Below are 24180 nucleotides of genomic sequence, written 5' to 3'. Positions count from 1 at the left end.
ATGCAGGCAGAACACCCTGAGCTGCAGTGCTCTATGGGGAAGACAGAAGGACTGCAAAATTCCCAAGCAAAATCAGAATATGCAGATTTGTCATTCTCTGTTAGCACAGCAGAACTTCATAAAACAACACAGCCAGAGTTGAAAGAACACGATTTGTTGCATCCTTTTGTCAAAACAGAGCCATCATGGTCTGCCCCACTGGAGTCTGAGCATCCAGACGTCTCAGATGCCGTGGGCAAAGTACCACACCCTGATTTGTCCTCTCCTATTAGTGAAGAAGAACAAAGTGCACAACTGGAGGTCAAACAGGAGAGGGGAAGCTATACATTACACCCAGAGGAAACAGTGCGACTGAAATTGGAACAGCCAATGTTGTCAAGTTCTCCTGGCACAGCACAGCAACCAAAGGAAGGGGAATTCCTGGACTTCTTGAATTCCTCTGGCAAAAAAGAGCAACAAGAAATGGCAAAGCAAGAGTTGGAGCATTCAGATTTATCATACTCCACTGATAAAACACAGCAACAAGAAACCACACAACTTAGGTTAGGACAACCAGATTTATCATCTTGCCCTGGGAAGACAGAGCAACCACAAACTGTTCAAGTGGAAGCAGAGCATCAGGGCTTGCTGCATTTCACTGGCAAAACTGAACAGCAGGGAACAGCACAACCAGAGGTTGAGCATCTAGATTTATCATATTCCAGTGACAAAGTAGAACAGCCACTGGCTACACAACAGAAATCAGAGCAGCTTGGAACACCCCATCCCATTGGAAAAACAGAGCAACAAGGAATGGCACATCCAGAGCGGGAATTTCCCAATTTATCATATTCCATTTGCAAAACACTGTCACAAGAAGCAACACAAATGGACTTAGAGCAACAAGATTTAACATATGCCTGTGATAAAACAGATGAAATGCAAACTATGCAAGGTGAACGGGAACATAGAGGTTTGTTGTATTCTTCTGGCAAAAGAGAACAAGAAATGCTATTGTCAGAGTTGCAACATCCACAGCTATCTTGCCCTGTTAGAGAAATAGAAGAAGCAGCTACAAATCAGAAGTCAAACTATCCAGATTTGTCATATTCTATTGGTCGACAAGAACAGCATAAAAGTGAACAACCAGAGGTGGAAGAAATGGATTTATCCTATGCAGCGGGCAAATCAGAGTACTCACAACCTGCCCAAAAAGTACTGCAACAGCCAGAGCTTTTGGAGTCCTTCAGCAAACTAGAGAAAAAGGGAATGGCCCAGCCTGGCTTTTTGCACTCCATTGGTGAAGAAAAGCAGAAACCAGCTTCACCATTAGACTTAGTGCAACCAGGTTTATCACATTTCCTTGGCAAAACAGAAAAACAGGAAACTGCACAAGCAGGGTTCGTGCCTTCTGATTTTTCATATTACACAGGAAAAGCAGAACAGTTGCAAATAGAACGACTGAAATCAAAACGTCCAGATTTGTCATATTCTCTTGGCAAAGCAGAGACTCATGGAATGAAACCACCAGATTTATTGTACTCCTATGGCAATGCAGAGCAACCACAGACTGCCCAGCTGGAGCATCCAGAGACATCCTGTTTCAAGGGTGAAATGGAGCGAAGGGATGGGGCCCAAGCTGAACTGCAGTGCATTAATTTGCAGTACTCTGTTGTTGAAACAGAGCAACCAGAAACACCTTCTGTATCTTACACCTTTGGCAGGACTGAGGAGCAGGGAACTGCACAACCGGACTTTGAACGATCAGATTTATTAAGTCCTACCGACAAAGCAGAAAAGCTGCTGAGACCAGGGCATTCAGAGAAGCAAGACATTGGGGCTACTTCATCTCTAACTGCTCAGTTGGAAACTAAACAACAAGATTTATCCTTTTCCACTGAGGAAACAGAGAACCAACCATATTCATCTTTTTCTGAACAAACAGTGTCTGTACCTTTGGGTGTTTCACATTCTGTCTCTGAAACAAAACCAGAAGGAAGTCCAAAGTCTTCACCTGTAACTGGAGGCCTGTCCCCCAAGCACTTAGATTTATCTTACACCCACTGTAAAACAGAGCAGACAGAAACTGCCCAGCCTGTTTCAGGTTTCTTCTTTGCAAGAAAAGAAGCAGAGAATACAAAAATTCATCTACATTTGCCTGTGGCTGCACAGTCAGAGGCTGAACATGTAATTCTACCTGAAACAGAGAGGGAACAGATTCCACATTACTTTGATGCAGCTATGCAATTAGAATCTGAACAATTAAATTTATCATATTCTACAGAAAAAGCAGAAACTCTGGAAAGTCAAGATTATTTAACTGTATCTTCAAAATTGGGGTCTGAGCCTTCAGTTCCATTTTATTTGGCTGATGAAACATGTCAGCAAGAAATTACACCTTATTCAAAACCAGCTTCTGAGTATCTGGTTCCCACATGGTTCCTTGCTGAACAAGAAAAGCAAAGCATGCAGCCACTTATTCCCCAGTCTGCACAATCAGAGTATAAACATGTAATTCCACCACATGATGAAAAGGAATTGCAAAAAATTCGGCTCTATTCACCTAAAGCAGCAAGCTTGAAGACAGTGCAGTTCGAGAGTATGTCTCTAATGCAAACACAAGACCAAAATGAGCAAGAATCTCAAGATCGTTTGTTGGACACAAAATATTTGACATCAGAGCAGCTAAGAAGTCCCCCCAAATTCACTGCTGAGCAGGATAAGCAAGAAATGCAACCTGATGTGCAGACAGTGCTGAGATCGGTGACCACAGAGACAAAGTTGACTGCTGTAGCAGACCGGCAAGCAGTGTCATCAGATTCACTTGTACCTTTTCATACATTACCTGAAAAGTCAGTATCAGTGGTTTTCACTGATGATGAAAAGAAACAAAATATTCCATCATCTTTAGTAGGCATGCTTGGAAAGCAACCTAGCATAGTTTCAGGCGTTTATACTGAAGGAGAGGATGGATGTGAAATGCAACCATATTTTGCAGACCAAAAGCATACATCCTTAGAGCATCTGGGAGCTGTTTCATCAGATCTTGTCTATGAAACTGTGACACACAAAACTGAGCACTGTTCTGGTGAACAGGGCAGCCTTTCTTCAGCAGAGATGAAGTCCGTTAACTCTAGTTCTGATGAAAAGCAGAATCCAGATACTCCATCTTTTGGGCTAGCTAGCTGGCTGGCGGAAGAGGTGAAAGCTCGCTCAATTAGTCCAATAAGAGCTACAGAAGTAGACAGGCAAGGAGTTCAACTTTCTCCAAATGAAGCTGCTGATTTTGGATCAAAACAATTCCCAGCTGGAAGTTGCACAGAACTTACAGTTGACGGCGCTACAAAGAATAAAGGAGATATGTTTAGAGTTTCTGATACACTGTCAAGCGAAATTTCCCGCAGAGTTTCCTCAGAAACTAGTCACAGAGTGCAAAGGTATGATTTACCATCTCTGGGAGGAGATAATCCAGGTCCAGACAAAGTACCAGAGCGTGAAACTAGGATTGGAAACCCTACAAAAAAGGAAGCAATGGAACATCCGGAGGTAGACAAAGTGCCTGAAGTGCCTGAACATTACTTGAGAGAAGAGGAAGAAACAGAACATGCAAGCGCTGTAGAAGACAGTCAGCATGCTCCAGAGCCTACTGAACAAAAAGATCTATTTAATATAATTTCAGAAGGTTATGAAATACTCAATATTCATGCTCCTACACATATTTCTTCTGTTGATCAAGAAGAAAGTAAACACATGCCAGATAAACTAGAATACTTGGAAACAAATCCTTCGTTTAAAAGAAAATTAGCTGATGATGGCCATAAAGCCCTATCTTCTGGAACAACTACAGAAATTTCAGAAAGCTCAGTGTTGGGAAAGCCTGCAAGCCATGAACTAAAAGAATTGGTCAAAAATGATGCTGTTGAGGAAACTGGAGAAACACAACAAGAAAATCCCCTGTTGCCAGAAAACAATAATAATGCAGTGTTGGATCCTAATAATGGTATGTCTGATATGGATTATTTTGAAAAATATACATTGATTGATGACAAATCCCCAGTTAAGCCACATTTTGAAAGACCAAGTTCATTGTTTCCTGTGACAGAAGACCCCAATGAACCTGTGGAAGCAGCTACGTCTTTTAAAGAAAGTGCTGAGGTAGATACTTTGGAAGAGCAGTTTTCCTTACTTGAGGATCTGGATGAAGTCTTTTACGGTACTGTGAAAGGAGAAAGCAAAATGCAGTCCTATGCAGATGCTCCAAAACCTTTACCTCTGCAGAAATCAATTGACATTAGCAGGAAAAAGGTTACAAATGTAGAAGATGAACGGAAGTCACCAGGGACCCCACTATTTGATTCAGAAGAAGGAGTGCTAGAACGATCTCTGTTGTTCCCTACCACTGTTGCTGCAGTTAATCCAGAACTTCTAGAGGAGCCACCTGCTCTGTCGTTTTTATACAAGGACCTCTATGCAGAAGCAGTAGGAGAAAAGACAAAGGATGAGACTCCTTCTGATGAGGAAAGTGGTAATTTCCCTAGTAGAAATTCAGACACGGATGATGGAACGGGAATATATTTTGAAAAATACATTCTTAAAGATGAAATTCCAAGTAAGGCCATAGGGCCTCAGAAGGATCAGATACCAGAGGATGAGTCCTTTAGTGGAGGAATTTCAGTTCAGAGTTCAGAGGACAAACACAAGCAGGGGTCTGATAATGTTCAACATGTAAGAACTGAGGTTCTGCCAGAAAGGGGTGTTGTGGAGAGAGAGAAAGTCCAGGTTGACAGTGACATTCAAGCAACAATTTGTAAACCAATGCATGCCATTCCTTTTGGAAGCAAAGCAGTTCTTTCAGGTGCAAGAAGTGATACCACTGAACAAAGAGAAGAAGAAAACATACCTGTAGAAACAACTGAGGAGTTGCCAGAGCAATCAAGTCATCAAGTGTATAGTCAGCTAGTGGATTATCAGGGAGCTGCATATCAAGATACTAGTAATAAGCAGGAAGAACAGCATGAAATAACAGCAGTTCCTGAAATGGAAAAATATGTCCCATATGTCCGGACTCCTGTTGAAGACAGCGAAGATGATCAGTATACCCAGGAAAATCTTTCACGTGTCCCTAGCATTCAGCAAACAGAGAAGCAAGACTTGCAAAGAGAGGAGCAGCACCCTGAGGTTTATGAATATCTCGCTGAGTCAATGGACTATGATGTGATTACGCAAGAAGAACTTTTGCAAGATGAAATATCATCTCAATTCACACATGAGGAGCTATTATTTGAAGACAGGGATTCTTTTGAGCATGTTGGTGATAGTTATGAACTTGTTAATGAGCCAGAGCAAAGAACACCTGTTGAGCTTGAAGATTCAGGCTTTGTAGTGATGTATCCTGAAAAATCAGCAACAAACATTCCTCAAGTTGAGAGTCCACAAAAAGAGCTGAAAAAAGCACAAGCAGACACATACTGTTACCACTGCAAATGCCCAATATCTGCTATTGACAAGCTTTTTGGAGAACATAAAGACCATGAAGTCACAACACTAGATGCTGCTGCAGCCAAGATGAAGGTAAGAATTAATTCTACTGAAGCTAATTTCTCCAGACCTCCTGTGTTGTCAGGGGAGAGGCTTCAGAGAGCAGTCCAGAAGCTAAATCACAGTATCTATAAAATAAAAACTATTCCTAAACACCTGTTAGAGATCTTGAAGGGAGACTATCTTATTAAGGTATTCTCTACAGTCCTAGGCTTGCTAAACTGGTATTTTTATTTGTTCGTAAGTTTGAATGACGTTGATATATGTAGCTGTTACCAGACTTTCCATCTTTTAGCCTGCTCACTTGTGTAAGTTTGTTCTGGTTTGTATGAGTGGGGGGAGAAATGGGAAGAGTGTTGTTTCTATGAAAAGAAAATTTTACTAACAGCAGCTCATTTCATTTGACAAGGCACAGAAGCCTCCATATGTGGGGACCAGTATCATCATAAAGTCTTCCCCATCCCAGTTACATGTGTTGGTTACTTGGAGATTTTAGACAAGTTACACTACACAGTTTTGTTGAAACTCCATCCTCATTTTCTGTTCAGTTCATGTTCATCTGTGCCAGCAGTGTTTTAGCTATAGCACAAGCAAGAGTTTAGCAAGTCCTGCTTCTTCTCACTATCTCTAAGCTATACCACTCTGAAAGATAGATAAAAATGCCCTCCATTTCAGTAGCCTAGTCCTTTGCTATAAGTACTAGTAAAAATGCTTTTGTTTCTATGGAAGCTGTTCTTCATTAAATTGCAGTTTTGCTTGTGAAAACAGCATGCATGTGATGTCTCATTTTTCCCATATCAGATTTGTTCATGTACAAGTATACAGATGTTCCTTTTTTGGTTACCAGCTATTTAATCTCACCCCAGTATCTGAAAGGTGAGGTCTCTTTTCTGGCACATGTTTGATTGACAGTAATACAGATTTTGTGTAATTTCATTAAAATTCCAGAAGGGCTTGTATCGATGGTATTTATGTTATCTTTATGTTAACTCATATGCAAGAAAGAGAAATTAAAAGTAGGAGGAGTTAATGTGGCAGTTTCAAATATCAATATTTGCAAACTATCTCCACAGTGTGCAGATGTATGACAGCAGAGTTGCTTTTCATATATGGCCATTCTTGCTTGACTTAGAAGTGATAATTAGCCACCAGCAAGTCAGTAATAAAGTCACAGACCCCAACCCATCCCTCAAATGTATCTGCATTGCAGCGAGTCAAGTTAAGCCGCAAATAAACGTCCCATGATATCATTCCCTGGCTGTGGAGCACATACATGAAGCCAATATTAAATCTGGCCACAACACAGGCTTGGCTTCACATGATTTCTAGCACTCAGGGCTCAGGTTACTCTGAGACGGCATTTGTATGTTTCTTGTTACTTCTGTATAATTACTGAGAAAACATTAAATAGCAAAATGCTTGTTGCCTGAATTTTGCATGTAGAAACATAGCTTCACAGTAAATGAAATGAGCTATGGATGGCATCTGTCAGATTTTATAGGTTATCTTGACAAACAGAAACTTGCCTCTGAATCTTGGTGATTGGCCCTAAATATTTATAAAGTGAGCCTTCAGTTGTACAGTCCAATGTGATTTTTATAATTAATGGGAAGTCATATGGTAGTTTTCAACAGATCTAGCTGTAGAAGGTTGCCATAATAGGAAGCTGTTATCAAAGGAAGTTAACCTTCCTTTTAGATTTATGCCAGCTAATTAAAACTAAGTATTTTTATAACTTATAAATTGCACCTGAGCAGATGGCCAGCTTGCTTTCACGAAAGGTCAAGAAGGACTAAGAAAAAGTTCTGAGTCGTCTCTGATGCCTGTTGTCCCTTGGACTGTTTTTGTTTCCACATCTAATTCAACCAGTGATTTTGATTAACTCTGGTTGATAGGAAATATCTTTAAAATTCTGTTTAAAAAAAATCACGACACTGCATAATCTATTAGCCTCATGATTACCTGCATTATCTTCCTTTTTATGGGCTTGTTCCTGCGATCTCTCAAGGACCCTCATGAGGGTCTGTGTACCCTAAGTCTCTAGCAAAATGGCACTGGAATTTGTAGCGTTCAACAACTTGTGTAGACACTCAGCACCTTGTTGAACTGAGCTCACTTTTTTTGGTTTGGAAACAGTTTTGTGACTGTTCCAGTTGCTATTTCTGTGCTTGTCTTTGTAGCCAGGGAGATACTTGAACTAAATTTAGCAATTGTTCCAATGTTGGCTTATGGGAAAACAAAAATATTCACCTAAAATAAGTTGCGTGTAAAAACTTTATAAAGTAACGTGCTTATGTTACTGAAACATTTTAAATTTCAGGATCACTTAGGTGAATTGCTAATAGCACTGGAAGAAAAGTCAATGAAGATTGAAGAGTTTGTGAGTGATATTGAATCTCTATTTAACTCTGTTGAGGTAAGTCCAGTGTTTTGTCGCACTAATTTTCTTTCCCTGTACAAAATTCCTTCTAAGATATGCTTGTCTTGTTTTGTAGCGTCATTGTTTTCACTAAAATGGGCTGTTTCTCCAGTCCTCAAACTGACCTCTCCCACTGGAAGGTGTTAACTTTAGGGGAAGAAAAAGATTGCTTTTTTTGCACATTATTGTAAAGTGGAGTATGTCAAGCACTGGAGGAAAAAGTTTCCTTAATTTTGTTTACGCTTATAAAAAGCTCACACTGTTTGGATCTTTATTTAGAATCCTGTGTGAAGCATCTAAATGAGTTGCCCGGTGTCTTAACTTCATAATGCCCAAGTTCTTAAGCCTTGAGGACGGTATTAATTTCAGTTGAAAGTATGGATTTTTAGCTATTTTATAGTCAGACTTCCTGTCTCAATGCTTAAATATGGAAGTTTAAACATTAACAGTAAAAAAAAAAAGATCTGCCATTGTTTTGAATGTATTTTTCTAGCGTTATTTCTCCCAGATGAGCTTGCTTACAGAAATAAAGTTCTCTTATTCTCAGGATGCCAGGAGGAGTCTGGTGGATGGCTCATGTATGAGTAATCGAGAGTTTCTGTGTATTCATTAAAAGTTGTAATTTTATTCTGCAGGTCAATTTACATCTGCTTTTACTTTGCAGGAAAACTGTAAGAAAAATGCAGAGTTATTGGAAAAGCAGAATGAAGAGATGCTTAAGAAGGTGGTAGCACAATATGATGAGAAATCGGAGAACTTTGAGGAAGTGAAGAAGATGAAAATGGAGTACCTGTATGAGCAGATGGTTAACTTCCAGCAAACTGTTGATTCGGCAAAAGAAACTTTGGAGACAACAGTAAAAGAAATGGAAGAACTCGATGGATTTGTTTTCCTAAATGTAAGTAAAAATGGCTTTCATACTGTAGCTTTTATGGTACTAGTTAGGAAAGCACTTATAGAGTACCTAGGATGAGAATGAATTATTCACCTTCCTTTTTTTTTTTAAGATAGCCAAATCCTGCAAGCTCAGCTATTCCACTCTGAAACTGCTAGATCATTTGCTTTTGTCATGTGAATGCTCAGAGAGAATTGCAAAGATGATGCATAGGATGAAAACATGCTTTATGCCATTAAAATGGTTATTATGTTTTGTTTTGTGAAGAGAAGGCTAAGAGACACTTCGATAATTTATCTAGAATTAATTATCCACTGAGGAGTAAGAAATGTTGTAGTAAAAGGTACTTTACTGTATGAAAAATAAAGGTGAAACAAGAAGGTGTAAACTGAAAATTATCTAAACCGGAAACAGAGTTGTTGTTGAGTTGTGGGGGTTTTATTGTTTTTCTTTTTTAAATGAGCAGATACAGACAGTAGTTATACACTCATATTACTGAGGCTGTGATAAAGGTTTACTGCTGAAAAACAGTGAGAAGCTGTGTGATGCTTAGTCACTGGTCAGGGTTAAACCACAGCAACACGCTAGGTTTAGGAATGTGCATGTGAGGTGCATATCGGTAATGGTCCTTTCTGGATGTAAAAACCATCCCTAGTGAATCTGAGTTACCTAGCTCATACAGTTGTCAGTCGTAAGCTGGTGTCATAGGGTCTTGCAGGTTAATCATTAGCGGCCTGGGTCCTCCAAGATTGTTCTTGTGCTGCAGGACTTGTCCCCACGTGAGCTGTGACACTTTCTCCTTTATAGAAGTGTATCAGTGGTCTTGAAGGCGATGGGATTTCTGGGACAATAATCTTGTACCCTTATGGAATTAGCCTGTAGTCCGGAAGTGGCAGAGAAACTATCCTGGGATGCAACAAATGAAAAGTTCAAATTACTGTCTAAAGACCGATCATTCATGCAAAATAAAACAGCTTTCCAAATACAAGCCCCCGGCCCATATACCAGTAGAAATTGAAATGGTGGAGCAATATTTGGCTGTCTCCCCTGCTCCAAGCTACACAAGTATCCTGTAACCCAGTGAATGCCATGGGACATTGGCTATTTTGGGATGGATGAGAAATATATCTTATTTTCCTGAACTTTGTGAGGTGCTGGATCAGTGCTTTGGCAAAAAGATAACGTTGTAATCTGAAATTCTTTTGTGGGGTGAGAAAATTATTAGATTCCCTGCCCCTTTCTGGTAGTGATAGAGGACAGGAACTTTTCTGTCCACGAGTCAGGAAATGTTAGCTGAAGATTCATGGAGCATGGGAGAAACTCTCACTCCATGAGTACAAATCTCACAGTTTCTAGTAACCAGAAGTTATGAAGGAGATTTCAGCCAGAATTTGGATTTAAGTGTTCTTAATGTGCAATTGATTTCTTCCTGTAAAAGCCTTGGTTTAAGAAAGTATTTGACTGTGCTCTGGTCTTTAAACCTGGATATTGAATACTGACCCCTCAGGAGTTTAAAACCAGATTTAGACTCTAATAGCCTGCTGAGCCAGAGCTTTGAAGTGGAATGTTCTTAAGGAACTTAATTCTCTGCTGGTGTGAATGAGCAGCATCCCAGAGAACATCATGTCAATAAAGCCATGTGTATTTTATGTCTGTGGAGAGCAGCAAGGCTGTTAGAAGAGTGGCTCTTCAACATTTTCAGGGTTTTGAAAACTGTTAATACTCCTCTTTTTTTCTTCCTTTAGTCATCTAAAGAATTGAATAAAAGGTATATGAATGGGTTAAGTGCACAGCAGTCAGTACTAGGCCTAGCATGCTGGATGCTTCATTTAGTATTTGCAAGCTTGAAAACACACTGCTAATATTCATAGCTAATTTTATAAACCTTGCAAATAGCGAAATTAAGAGGTTTTGTACTTGTTGCTGTAACTGACTGGTTTTGAAGTGTTTTGCACGTGTTCTATAATACATCCGTTAAACAAGTAGCATTTTAAAATGTCCGCTCAATTTTAAATCTCTACACAGACATTTTTAAACAGATGTTCCTTGTAGTTATTATTATACACATATATACTAAAAAAAAAAAAAATTTTGACCATGCTTCCATCTCTTAGACATCATTGGTACGTAGTTTTTCACTGGTCTGGTCTCTGAAAGGTTATAATGCAAAGTCACTCACATGGCTGGGATTGTTGGGCTACATTTCTGAACAAAATTCCAGGAAAAAAGAGAGATTAAGAAGCTTTCAAAAGCTTACCAGGAGACTATGGCCTGATGTTTTCCCATGCATCTTCGTCGGCACGGCCTGATTCGGGATGTGTCAGAGGACTGTTGCTTTGTCACAGCTGCATCCTGGCACGCCTGCACACACCGGTAAATACATGCAATCACAAACAGTTCTCTGCCATGTGTGATTTCCTCAAGCGAGTCATTTTGGTGAGACCCATGCTTTATGAGAGAAGTGTTCAATTACAAGCCCATATTCCCTCAATAAATTTTCCAAGGTGAACTACAAATATTCAGACAGGCTGGCTGCAAGCTTCTCCTGTGCAAGCCCCCAAACCTGCTTTGCCCACACCACCACCGCTGACTTTGCCCAAAGGGCCTGGGCGTTGCATGGTGCGTATCAAACATACGCTTGTCAGTGCTGCCTCAACCATCACAGCAATACGCTTGCTGACACATGTTGATGGACTGGGGTATAACAATGACACAAGGGTTCCAGTTTGCAGTCTAATCACAATCCCAGGAGAGAGGTCTGAAGAGAATGTGCCAAACATCCCTTCGTGGTTCCCATTAATGTGCAGAATTAGGACTATTCATTTGGACTCCCCTGTTATAAGTCAAAATGTGACAGTCTGGCCACATATCCGCACATAGTTTATTGCATAAGAATAGAGCAGATATAGCGTGATGAAACGATTTTCCAAGGCTTTCTGAATACTCGGTCTTTATTTGTTAACATACACACTAAACTTAAAATTTATTCTGTTTTCTGCATGGTTTTGGTTCTTATTTTGATAATACCTGACTTGCTAAAAAAGGTTATGAACAAGTCTATATAACAATGCATGTTTTTCTAGAGAAAGTATATTTTATATTTGTTTTGCTTTGTTAAGATTATGCATGATTAACTTTGGTGACTGAAAAAAGGAAGGGGAGAAAGGCAAAATTTAGTTGCCTTGAAAAAAAAAATCTTTCATTTCCTTGAAGCTTCTTCTGCCTCAGAGTTAAAAATATGTTGGGTTTTTTCCTATAATGAACTCAGCAAATATGGGCTAATTAAGTGGGATCCATCTTCCTTCTCATGTTTTTTTGCTTGCCACAAGCAGCTGCTTTACATTACATCTCTGGAGTCAGCTGCTGTAGTTTTGTACTGCTCTAAGGTTTGTAACCTTTAAAGGCACTGCGTTGGTAGGTCCGAACCGCTGTGCTCTTGGGAATCTTGCTGTGAACTTCAAATCCTCACGTTCTCACAGGTCAAGTGTATACAGACCGTGTGTGCTCTCTCTGCAGTCATGATCTGAAATCACAGTATGCTCTAAATGTTCAAAATCAGGGAAACAGCTTCTCCTTGCATGTTGTCCTCAAGTTCATGGGAAATATTTAGAGAAGCGTATATTGCATGGTATTTTCTTCTGACCTATGTGACGCCACAAGGGATTTTTATGGCTATGTGTTTTCTTCCAAATAGGTTACTTTCTGCAATGGATACTACTCTCTCTTTAGAAAAGGTGCCCAGTGCTTTTTCACTGTTTGAGCACTATGCGGACAGTCCAGGACAAAGCAACCAGCACTCCTTAAAACATGTGGCTGGTAAGCATCTCTGAATATCGTCTTTACAAAAGCTAATGTTTTGGCAATGCTTTGGAAGTTTTATGAAGCTAAAAACAGAATCTATTTGAGAAGTATAAATTTGCAAACCATCTAATTAGCAATCAGAGTTGAATGGAAAATGAAGTCTAATTGTGCACAAGTGTTTGTCTTATAGTAGGACACCAAGATGAGCAACAGAGGAAAGAGTACTAAAGTGGGGGATTCTTGCATCATTTAAGATATCTGTACCTCAGACTAGCAGAAGGTCTCTATCTGTAAATCTACCAGGGCTAAAGAAGTTGCTGTTCCCTTGCAGGCAAGGACAGAAGAGACAATCAAAGGGTCTCCTGAGCTGTCTTCCTCCAAGGGAGCAGCCCCAGCATTGCTGGCATGGGGAGGAGAGCAGGGAGCTGGCTGGTGGCTGAGGTCCCTGGGCTTGTGCCAAGCGAACAGAGGCACCTGAAACCCCTCACGGGACGTGAAGGGAAAGTGGTTAACTGTAGCTGGAAACAGTCTCTGCTTCAGAGGGCAGTGGTGAAAATTGCACGTGATAAAGGGGTTTATTCATCTCTACCTGATATTTCATAACCTGTAAATAGCCTGCCTGTGTGGGCGTTCTGCTCTGCCTGTACATATACCTATAGAAATTATCTGAATCTGGACAGCTGTCAATGAAGAGTTTGTCAGCACCAATTTGTGGATTCATTTTCCTCATAATGGGGTCTTACTTCAGTGCTTCTTTCTCAAGAGGTTTGTTTTGGGAGCTTGCATCTCACTGTCATGCTTTGTGACCCCCCATTCACCGTCATACGCACCACCGCCATCATAGTCACTCTGGCTTTTTAAGTGATGCCTCTTTCTCACGCATTTGGTCCATGAGCACTGGAACTAGAGCATCCATTTTCCTAAGGTGCTTTGTTTCCTGGCTGGGTTTGCAGGTGCCTAATAGGACCCTGGAGAAGTGCCATCCTGCACAGGCTCTCCAGTGTCTAATAAGAGCTGAGTGCACACAGCAGTGTCACTGCGGGGAGATGTCTCTCTCCTCCACACCACTACTTTTATTAAACCTAGAGAAACTGAATATCTCTGAGACTTTAACATCCTTGTCAGATTTGTATGAATTTGCCTGTGGCATTCAAAGCTTCTCAGGTGAGGTTGGACAGGCACTTGTGCATGCAGCGTTATGTTAGCCTCATTTCTTCAGGAAGTTGGATAAAAAGACCTTTTTCGTAACCCACTCTCAGCCAGAGTTAACTTAGTGGTGCAAATGTGCTATGTGTCTTGGTTTAGTCCGAAACTCCCTCTTGCAGTCCCATGCGCGCAACCATTCTTTCCTCCTGGGCTGCTATCTACTGGCAAGATCATCCAGGAAGACAGACCCATTTTGTCATGCTGTATTCCCTTTTCCCACAAGTCACTCCAACATGTTTTCCCTCTGACCTGGTTTCGGCTGGGATAGAGTTAAATTTCTTGCTAGTGCTGTGTTTGGATTTAGTATCAGGAGAATGTTGATAACACACTGATGTTTTCAGTTGTTGCTGAGTACCCTCCTAGTCCAAGGACAGCTCCCATGCCTACTGACTGAGCTAGGTACACAAGATGGGAGGGAACATAATCAGGACAGCCAGCCCAGCTGGCCAACGGGGTATTCCATACCATGTGACGTCATGCTCACTCAGTATATGAATGGTAGGCGTGATCCAGGAAGTACCATTCGCTACTTGGTTATTGGTCGGCGCGGATGGTGAGCAATCGCATTGTGCATCACTCATTTTGTATATTCTATCATTATTATGATTATTATTTTCCTTTTTCTGTTGTATTAAACTGTCTTTATCTCAACGCACGAGTCTTTTTCCCTCTCACCCTCCCGATTCTCTCCCCCCCACCACTGGCGGGGGAAGTGAACGAGTGGCTGCGTGGTATTTGGCTGCCTGCCAGGTTAAACCACGACACCCCCAAACTGCTAAGATCCGCTTTTCAGTTTGATTTGCATTAGCTACTGTGTTTGCTGAACACCAAATGGCTCCAGACCAGTTTGCTTTGACAAATTGGAAATGAATGACTGTCCACTAGCAAGCGGCCTTCAAAGCTCCTCATCCTTTATACTTTCTTTCCTTTCTCTTTCCAAAATACCCGGTTTTCATTCTTCACTTCCACTACCAAGTATTTCAATTGCTATTGTGATTTTACTTTGGTGAGCAATAGAGGGAATTTTTTCTTTTTTTTCAAGATTACACCCTACCTGAAGGGAAAATAGAGGTAAATGCCTACATGAAACTTTATTTGGAATTGAACGCCTTGAGTACATCATTTATCACATACTGGAGGCAAATGTCAGACACTCTCTGGATTTTTTTTTTGACTGAAGCCATTTGATGAAATACATGTGAATTTGCCATGTTTCTCCCATCCACATATTTTTCCTTCAGAAAGAATAGTCTTCTACTGAACAATTTCATAGAACTTTATTTTCACCACTTCAGAAACACCGTTACTTCAAAATGCCCTCCATTTCCAAATTTTCCACATCTACTAATGAAAAGCCCTTTTCCATCAAATTCTTTCTCCTTTCACATAAGCCACCACATTAACAAATGCGTAAGCATAAAAAAAAACGTTGCAGCATGCCATTGAGCATACTAGAACCCAGGCTGTGCCACAAGAAGAGAGGGTAAAATTTAAAAATTGAAAAATTATTATTTCCAAAGACTGCTGTGAGTCCTGCCCTTTTATACCAGAAGGTGAGGACCTTTGCTGATTGTAACAATCTTCCATTAAAGTCATAGAGGAATGTAACTGCTCTCCTTCTTCAAGTCCACAAAGCCAAGAAAATGTTATTTCTCATTATATTGGAAAGGGGTAAATATCCATAAAATATTTGGGATTATTATTTTTTCTCCTGGGGGCCATGGAGATTAGGTAGCATGAAGGAAAAGCTTCCTTACACCACAGCACTCCCATGAAAACTGAACTGATGAAAAAATGTCACACTTTTCTGTTGAAAAGTATGATTTAGTCAAACTTGTGGTACAATTATCTAATTTCTTTGACTAAAATTCATTTTAAAAGGGGTCAGCACTTTGGTAACATATTAAGTGTTCTGCTTCTGAAGAGAATAGTTGAACTTCTTGCTTTGAAATTACTTTCTTTCAAAAGTTTCTTTCATATTATGCGACAGGAAATTAGAAATCAAATGTTTCTCAGTGTTAACAAACTGAATTTTGATCTATAACTTTTTTCCAGATGTTTCATTCATTAAGCTAGCTTCTGTTCAGATTTGGCATAATAATAAATCTTGCAGTTTTGGGGTTTCTGCGCTCATAAATAGCAGTTTCTAGGCAACTTCACAGGGAAAAAAAAGCTGGTTTCCCCACTGGGTCCACCGAAAGGGAAGTCTTTTCCTAAAGATGATCAATTTTTAAATTGACCAACTCTAGATGCAGGCAAAAGACAAAATGCAGATTGTTTTTAGCAATGAAACAGATAATTTTTTTCAGTGGGAAGCAGATGTAATCCTACTGTACTGGTAGCTCTCTGTATAAATCATAAGGAAACAGCCAGCACCTGCATTTGCCTTGTTCATGCCACAGGGGATCATCATCATTACTGTGAAGATAACTGAAAAAAAGCAAAAGCGTTCTGCTGAGATTCTAAGAGAATTAATGCAATATGGAAATTTACTGGGTGAAGAAATAGAACCATGTATTTTCATTCTCTGCAATCACTTTAACAATGAACATCTTTTGGGGCTTTTTGCTTCTTTCTTTCCCTTCCCTCTCTTTTAAACCAGAATCGTAGAGGGGAACAATATCTCATCAGGGGTGGATCTGTGCTGATCAGGAGACAAAGTTTATATGGAATTTGTGGAACCTTGGGGGTCTTTGAAGCACTCTTTGTGAAGGATGCTCCTGGTGTCCCATGAGGCTCCAGTGCTTTGGCAGAGCTCGGGTTCACCTGCACAGCAAGGATCCTCTGTCCACTGGGTCTGTGGGGAAAATGACCATGCCAGGCAGGAGCACCTGGTAGTGCACCTGCAGTAGGAGTCCAACTCTGGGCAGGGGCGGACCCAAGGCTGCAGGGAGCCTCCTGCTCCCCAGGCTGTTAGTGCAGGAGCTCTGAGCCTTCCCTTACCTAAAGCACATCCCTGCAGCTGTGAACCTCAGTGGATTTGACACACTGCGTGAATCCCTTCCTGGTGTGGCAGGTCCTTTCCCCTGCCCACCTTCCTGGGATCAGCTACATACGTCTGTCTCTGGAGGAAACTTTCTTCTTCTGCAAGCTCCCTCTCCCCGTCAGTGAGCTATCCCGTGCTGTTTGCTACAGACAAGTGCTTTCTAGTCTCTGCTTTCATGAGCACCCTCTTCATAGGATGTCCTCACCTCTGGTGCCTGTGCTGCAAGGCAAGGTCAGGTAATGGAGAAGGCAGTCACCCAAAGGAGCCTGTGTTAGGCTCCAAGGTCTTCTGGCCTTTCTGAGGAGGCGTCCTGAAGTTATCAGTCTCTTGGGGTTTCATCAGCATGTGTACCTCAAAGTGGAGCGCAGAGCTGGAGAGCTCTCCCTGTGACTGAAGGGAGCAGGTCTCCTGGGGAAAGGAGAGGGATCACTGCAGTTGCATGACAGCTCTGCCTGTCGAGGATTGCCACAACCCTAGAAGCCTCCCTGCCAGAAGTCGCAAGTGAGCAGCCATGCCATGACTTATCTGAGTGGTGGTCCTGCCCCATAGGGAAGGACCCCAAAAGCTGGACATAAGCTTTGTGCTGGGTTTGGGTGGTCCCAGTGCTAAGACTGGATCTTATTTTGTCCAAACTATGAGGGAATTGGACAGATTCCAATGCCTAGCAATTAACTTCTCTGTTCCTAGGAGGACCTATTGCCCTAAAATTGCACCAGTATTATCCATATTTCATGTATTTGCTGTACTTGTTCTGTGGAAATAAGCAACCAGAATGAAAATAAGCAACCCGGTTGCCTCACGAACCTGTAGGTAATTTGGCTGAAAATATAGGAGTGTGAATAACAATGGGAGACTTTCCTCTCAGTCCCACAGACACCGACTGTTGTACCTCAGGAACCCAATTCGGCCACCAGCACTTCCATTGCCATTTACTGGGCTGTGAATGATGGGGACGCCATCGACTGCTTCCAGGTCTACTGTATGGAGGAGCCGCAAGCCAGCAAAGATGCCGGGGGTGCGTAAGGTCTTGCCTTCACAACAGCAGGAGTCCTTTCTGCTCTGGTCTGGGGTCAGCAGAGGGGAGGCCAAACTGCAGGGGAGGGCCCAGGGTGCAGAAATAAAAGGGGCTGTGAAGACATCATGTGTAGGACTAAGGATGAGTAACAGTGGAGGACAGCGTGAGGTAGATGCCATTCCTTCTTCTCCCCTTTGTCCCCCAAAATGCAAGATAAATATCATGGTCTGTAAAGTGCAGGGCAGTTGTTTGAGGAGAAGCAGCAACATCCCTGTTGAGTTGCCCTTTTATGAAGTAGCCTGACCTTCAGAGAGGATGTGTCCATGCCACCTCGTGGGTACTTATGGGGACTGCAGATAGAGCTCCCAAAGGGACGGCCTTCATTAGGTTTTTAGGGCCCTGCATGTACTTTGGAAATGTGTCCTAATAAAAAAAATGGCGGGAAAAGATAATCAGTATTTCCACAGTATTTCCACATGTAGACAAAGATTTTTTTCAAAATGACATTAAAATATTTCAAAAGATAAATATGAAATTGAGAAAAGAAGATTGAAATGCTCATTCATTAGAAAGGTCAGACTAGTCATAAAGTCACTTTAAGCAACTGGGCTCTGCACAAATCCATGTGTGCATGTGAGTGTGCCTGTGCATGCTAAAGGATGCTAAGGGCTTTTTATAATAGCTCAGGACTATAAAGTCCATTATAAGAAATTGCTATGTTACAGAGCAGTGAAGCCAGGGTTGACAACTGCCGATTGTATGTCCCAAATTTGCGGCCTAGTCCTCAGTAGGACTGAGGGCCGTAATATCCCCTTGCCATCAATGGGGTTTGAGAGCACTTAACTCAAGGACACGTCAGAAACTTTCTGTCAAAACTGAGTCAGAGTAAAATATGGAGATCTTGGCTAGTAACGCTTTCTGGATTTTTTAATTGACTAGTTTTTACATGTTAGTCGAGAGGGGCAATCATAGACCCTAGCAGTGCAAGATGTGAGTGTGACGTCCAGCACATGTGTGTGTTCCTCCTAGCTTTGGTGGAAGAGTACAGAGTGACGGTGAAGGAGAGCCACTGCATTTTGGAGGACCTGGAGCCGGATCGCTGCTACAGTGTGTGGGTCATGGCTGTGAATGGCACAGGCTGTAGCTTACCCAGTGAAAAAGCCATTTTTAAAACAGGTGTGTACACATTTTGGCATTTAATTTTTGTTTTGGCATTTGATTATTATAAGCTTCAGGTCCTTAGACCAATTCTAGTCCATAGCGTTACTGAAACAGAAGCAACTGCTTCATTTAGCCCATCTGGCAGATAGCAGGCAACTTGCAGTCATTTACGTTTTTGCTGAGAGATAGTGGCATAATTGCTCCTGGGAGGAAACTTGAAGGCGTTCAGATTTGAGGACGTTTCCAGGCCTCGTGACTGGGGCATTGGGGCAGCACATGATGAATTTCTCTGCTGCATGCGCCGCAATGCTCCGGGGCAGCTCTGGGAAAGCCACCTGGCTGATCCCTGCTGCTGATCTCCTGTGGAAAATGAGGGGATGGCTGCATTTTTTGCCTCTCTGCCATCCTCCCAAATACATTTATGTTGCATTGATTTAAGTAATTAACCTTTCAGGGGAAGGCCTGCTTTACCGAGGTTACATGCTGAGTCTAGCTCAGTGGGACACAAATCTCAGGTGTGGCTGAGAGGCTCTGCTGCTGTTTAAGTGTTATAAATTAAGATGAGTAATTAGATGAGTATTGTTTATGGGCTTCATTTGACTGATTAATTTTTCTGAGCTCTAATTTCTTTAATAATTTGTATTGACAAAACTATTCCTTCTTGAATTACGAGCAAGGTGAAGTATCTTGTGTCTGAGGCCCTCTTGCCAGACGATTTTTTTAGTGCTACAGGATAAAAACAATCATTCCATTCTTGCAATCACAAAATAGAGACAAAGGTATTTAATAATTTCGTAATGAAATAACTCTGTACAACACTGAGTGTATTCTTGAAATCACTTGGCAGCAACCACAGCTTCAAGCCTTTTTTTTAATCCACTAGACTTCAAATTTGTTGATAATTCCTCTTGATATTCAATTTGCTATTCATATTTTTAGTAGAGATTATTTTCCAGAGAATTTGAAGTAGAAATTCAAATTTTATGGCCTCAACAATGTAATTGTGAGCTTGGTGCAGAATTCCTGCAAAATTATGAAATAGTAGTGAGTTATTACTAGCTAATAAATCATAACTTTAAAAGGGGTTCTCACCTCTCTGAAGCTGTTATTTTTAAGAACTGTCTTTGCCTTTTGGCATCAGGCCGACCATTCTTTTTCCCAAAACTGAAACCTTCTGAAGAAGTTAATTTCCTCGAGTCTTTGATGCCTTCCTTCGGCCTGTTTCTTTAAGAAAACAAATAAACTGGATCAAATAAGGGCTCATTAAACACCTTCCCTCAAGCTGAGGTGAACTCCCTCTGGAGTGCATTAAGCCCTGGATGGACTTGGGGGGACACTGCAGCAAAACCGCTGCATCCCCTTAACATCAGAGGTGGAAAGATGAGCACCAGTAATGGAAACCAGTTCTTCAGTGTGAGCCTGGCTACTTTTGATATAAAGCTAGAATACTTTGATTCTTCAAGTAACCCAATGAACTCAAGAAGCAAGAATTTATTTTTAGTAATTCAGATTAAAAGTTGGCACATACAAGAAAATAATTTGCTGGTATATGCAGTTACGGGAACATACTCGTTAATAGTGGATCAAAGCTGTGCCTCGCCAGGTGTTGGGAACCCCCAGAGGGATCCCCTATTGGGGGTGCACCCGTGGAGGTGGCGGTGGGCCTGGGGAGTTGTGGAGAACGCAGGCAGGTGCTGCTGCAGCATCCCCCCAGCACCTCCCTTCTCCTGTTCCTCCACCTCCCAAACTCACAGTCCTCCCTCCCCTGCGGAACATGCTGTTTTTTGTGAGGGAATGATGCTAAAGGCAGCAAGTATTCCTCTATCCCCCTCCTCTCTGTCCGTCTCAAACTGATCTCCGATGAAGGCTCATTGCAATCCTAAAGACATAGGAGTGAATGCACCTTCTTCTGTTGTTTGAAACCTATGTGATTCTCAACCTGTACCTGAGGGATAGAGTAAGAATTTACCCTTTTCGGCTCTTTGCCTCTTGTAAGATCACTTATATGAGTGCTGAGATATTACCAGGAAATCAGATATATATTCTAACTGCAGTTAATTTGTTTAAAAAAAAAATCTCAGAAGCACAGTAACAACTTTTTCTGGTATGCTGACTCCACCTACTCTTTAGACAGATAATTTCAAATTAAAAAAAAATGCTTGATGTCTTGTGACATACTATTTGCACATACATAAATGTGGGTATGTGTGTCCGTTGCTGAATGCAGGTATTAGGGGATTTAGCTATTAATTTTTCTTTCTTTAGAAACAGATGCATTTAAAAACAGAGAATAATCAAATATGTCAAAAAAGGATGAAGAGATTATTGCTAGGGGAGCTACACAGATGTATTACCAGATGAGAATCATCCCACAGCTTCTTCTTCGGCTGAATACCTAGATTAGCTGTTCCTGTAGCAAAACATCAAGTACATCTTAACCTACACTGCTAACCTCCTGATTTTCACTAAACCAGGAAATTTATATGTACTTGTGGGTGTTTTTCTTTCCTTTTGTACTAATAAAAAATTATTTTTCTTACAAAACAGAATGCATCTGGAATGCTGGTTGCAGTTCTATAAGATTTTCTTGTCATAAAATTGTCTAATTTCTACTTTTGTCTTAGGCCTCCTATTTGGAACCCGATCTCCTTAAAAGCAAAATAACTTTCTATGACCTTTTTGAATTAATAACCTTTCTTTTAAGGATTGGTTTTAAGACTGTTTCTATGAGTTTCAACAACAGGTTGTAAGGTTCGTTTATATTGCTATTCCCTGGAAAGGGAAAGCGCAAGTGATACAACTAACCCATTTTCAGCCAACGATATTGGATGTGCGATTTCACACAATAGGTTTTGATTACTTGCATTCAGTGCACTATTTTACATTCAGTTTTCTGTCTTGCAGTTGGGCCTGTAGTTCTTAAACTAAGGCTCTAAAAAAGAGAAATTATAGGACCAAATTTTAGCATTGCAAAAATAAACAGGACATAATTAAGCAGAAGGTCAGCATCTTCCCGTCAGTTCTGCAGCAGCACATTTGTTTCTGATGCTGTTCATGCAGGGGCTGCTGAGGACAGGATTGGGGTGATGGCAAAGAGATGTAGGCAGCTAAAAATCTACATGGGCATTCTAAGAATGTGCAGAAATGCATGAATATTCACAGTGACTTTCCCAGCATGGGGGTTTTTTCCCGATAATGCAGCCCTCCCCCACTGAAACACAAACAAGCAAAAGATTAGTGCTGGATGGGCAGAACTAAATGTGCTGTGGGTTTTTGGGGGGGTTACTCTTCCTTTCCCTCGTGAGCATACCCTGCCAGCTGCTGGTGCCCTCCTTGCGGTACAGCTAATGTGTCCCTGTGTCCCCAGCGCCTGCTGTCCCCACCATCAAGGCCGAGGACTCTACGGTGTGTTGGGACATGGCCACCGTCCGCTGGCAAATCAGCTCGGCATCAGTGGAGTCCTTCACCCTGGAGTTCTGCCGACAGCACTCGCCAGAAGGAGAGGGTCTCAGGTCAGTGCCGCGGTCGCATGCACCACTTGGTGGGTGGGATTAGGCAGCCGTTAATGAGCGTCCTCCCGGCTGTGTTGTTACGCAAGAGATTACTCTGCCTTCAACCGCGCAAGGAAGAAATCTGCTTCTGTGTGCTGAGGAACTTGCAGGATGGACACTAATCTACGAGATTAGGCTGAGACATAAGAATGCTTCCCTGTTATTCTGCTTAACCGGGCAATCCCTTTCATTTGGGGCCAAAACCCTGAGATATTGCGCTGTCTGCAATCAACCAGAAGTTGCAGGGCTGTGAAGGTCGGGGAAGCAATCACTGCCCCACAGCTGCCACGGCCCTGGGCAGGGCAGAGGAGGGCAGCTGAACTCCATGGGAAGGAGCAGGATGGAGAAGCCTGGCCAAGTTTGCTCTCTGCTTTGTGGTGAGCAAGATAGGAGCCAGCTTGGGGCATAGCGAGGGTGATACAGGTGTCCTGGTAATGTTGGTGACCCATCTGCACTGTCTGGATGTGTAGGCAGATCCCTCCCAAAGCACATGCGAGCCCAGCACTGCCCAGCTCTGCAGGCATGCCACAGCGGTCAAAGAGCAACCCGAAGAGCAGCTTTGAAATTGGGGATGGTGTCTGCTTATGCCAGACCCTCTCCGGTTTCCCCTACACTAAGTCTGTGCTGCATAGAGGAGAGGGCGGGGAGGGACGTAGGCACCACTGAGCTGTGAAACCATACACTCATTGAAATGCAGAGAAAATTATGTGGTGCTCTCTATGTCCTTGGGGCTTGGGTTGGTTTGTTTGTTTGTTTTTTAAAAACAATGGCAACAATATTCCAGCAAAATACAGTTGCAGAGTTCTGAGAAGCTTTGGGAGGTGCAGGGTGACTTGCCATATGGAACCCTGTGGAAGAGCCTCTGCCCAGCTGAGTTTTTCTGTCTTCATCTCCTGGGGAGCCTGATTAGGGTCTTCACCCAGGGGCTAGTTCACATGGTCTTCATGGAGATGTGGCAGAGAGGGAGGAGCTCCACCCCTTGCAGTCAAAATTAGTTAAGTGCACTAAAGGGTTCACAGGTTTCTGGTAGACAAGTATGACAGTGAAATTGTGTGCACCTTGCTCCTTACAAAAGTAGGCTAAAAATGGAAATAAAAAACTTCTGTGGGGTTGGGAGACCTTTTTTTCCATGCAGTAACAGTGTGCTGTGTTAATGCAATCAAGAAGAGGTCTTGCCCAGCTCCCCTGCCTCTCAGAGGGCCACCATGACCTGCTCAGTTTCATATATATTTCATGAGACCATCAGGTCCCTGTCAACCTGCCAAAGTCGCTGTTGGTCAGGGATAATGTAGCCGCTCCCAAAACCTGTGCTGTGTGTTTACCCTTGAGCTGCTTTGCCGTTAACTGGAATTGCCTCTTTTTCTCAAAACTGAACCAGAAAGTGTGCTGGTTTCTCTAATCTGTAAGCGAGGTGTCGTTAACACCAAGCAGTTTGCTTGTGTGATGATAACTATGGCAAAAAGCTGCCAGAACTAACCCATTCCCTTTCTCAAGTGAGCTTGTGCAAAACCTAACATGTTTATAATTATACTGAGTCACATTTGACTTTTTGGCCTCCCTGTGGGTAGAAGCTGGCCTTTTACTGTGACAAGTACAAAAAATTTCCACAGGACAAAATAATGAATTTTC

At 41.9% G+C, this 24180-nt stretch overlaps 1 protein-coding gene across 1 annotated transcript in view; it reads left to right on the top strand.

The window, feature by feature from the left end:
- The window catches only part of CMYA5 (cardiomyopathy associated 5), a gene marked incomplete at its 3' end in the record, with an annotated part of 37083 nt that extends 14571 nt beyond the window's left edge, over nucleotides 1-22512 (top strand). The window contains 9 exon segments of the mRNA XM_009574740.1: nucleotides 1-820; nucleotides 884-5550; nucleotides 7838-7933; nucleotides 8601-8834; nucleotides 10577-10599; nucleotides 12526-12647; nucleotides 17690-17839; nucleotides 18869-19015; nucleotides 22368-22512. The exon segment at nucleotides 1-820 is cut by the window's left edge and continues 22 nt beyond it. Of these exon segments, the coding sequence (XP_009573035.1) occupies nucleotides 1-820; nucleotides 884-5550; nucleotides 7838-7933; nucleotides 8601-8834; nucleotides 10577-10599; nucleotides 12526-12647; nucleotides 17690-17839; nucleotides 18869-19015; nucleotides 22368-22512 (6404 nt within the window).
- Nucleotides 22513-24180: the final 1668 nt, after the last annotated feature.

The sequence above is a fragment of the Fulmarus glacialis genome, unplaced genomic scaffold, assembly GCF_000690835.1.
Source record: "Fulmarus glacialis isolate BGI_N327 unplaced genomic scaffold, ASM69083v1 scaffold14183, whole genome shotgun sequence".
In the NCBI taxonomy this organism is placed as follows: domain Eukaryota; kingdom Metazoa; phylum Chordata; class Aves; order Procellariiformes; family Procellariidae; genus Fulmarus; species Fulmarus glacialis.
The sequence above is the reverse complement of the archived record's forward strand: the minus strand, read 5'-3'. Positions and strand labels throughout refer to the sequence as shown.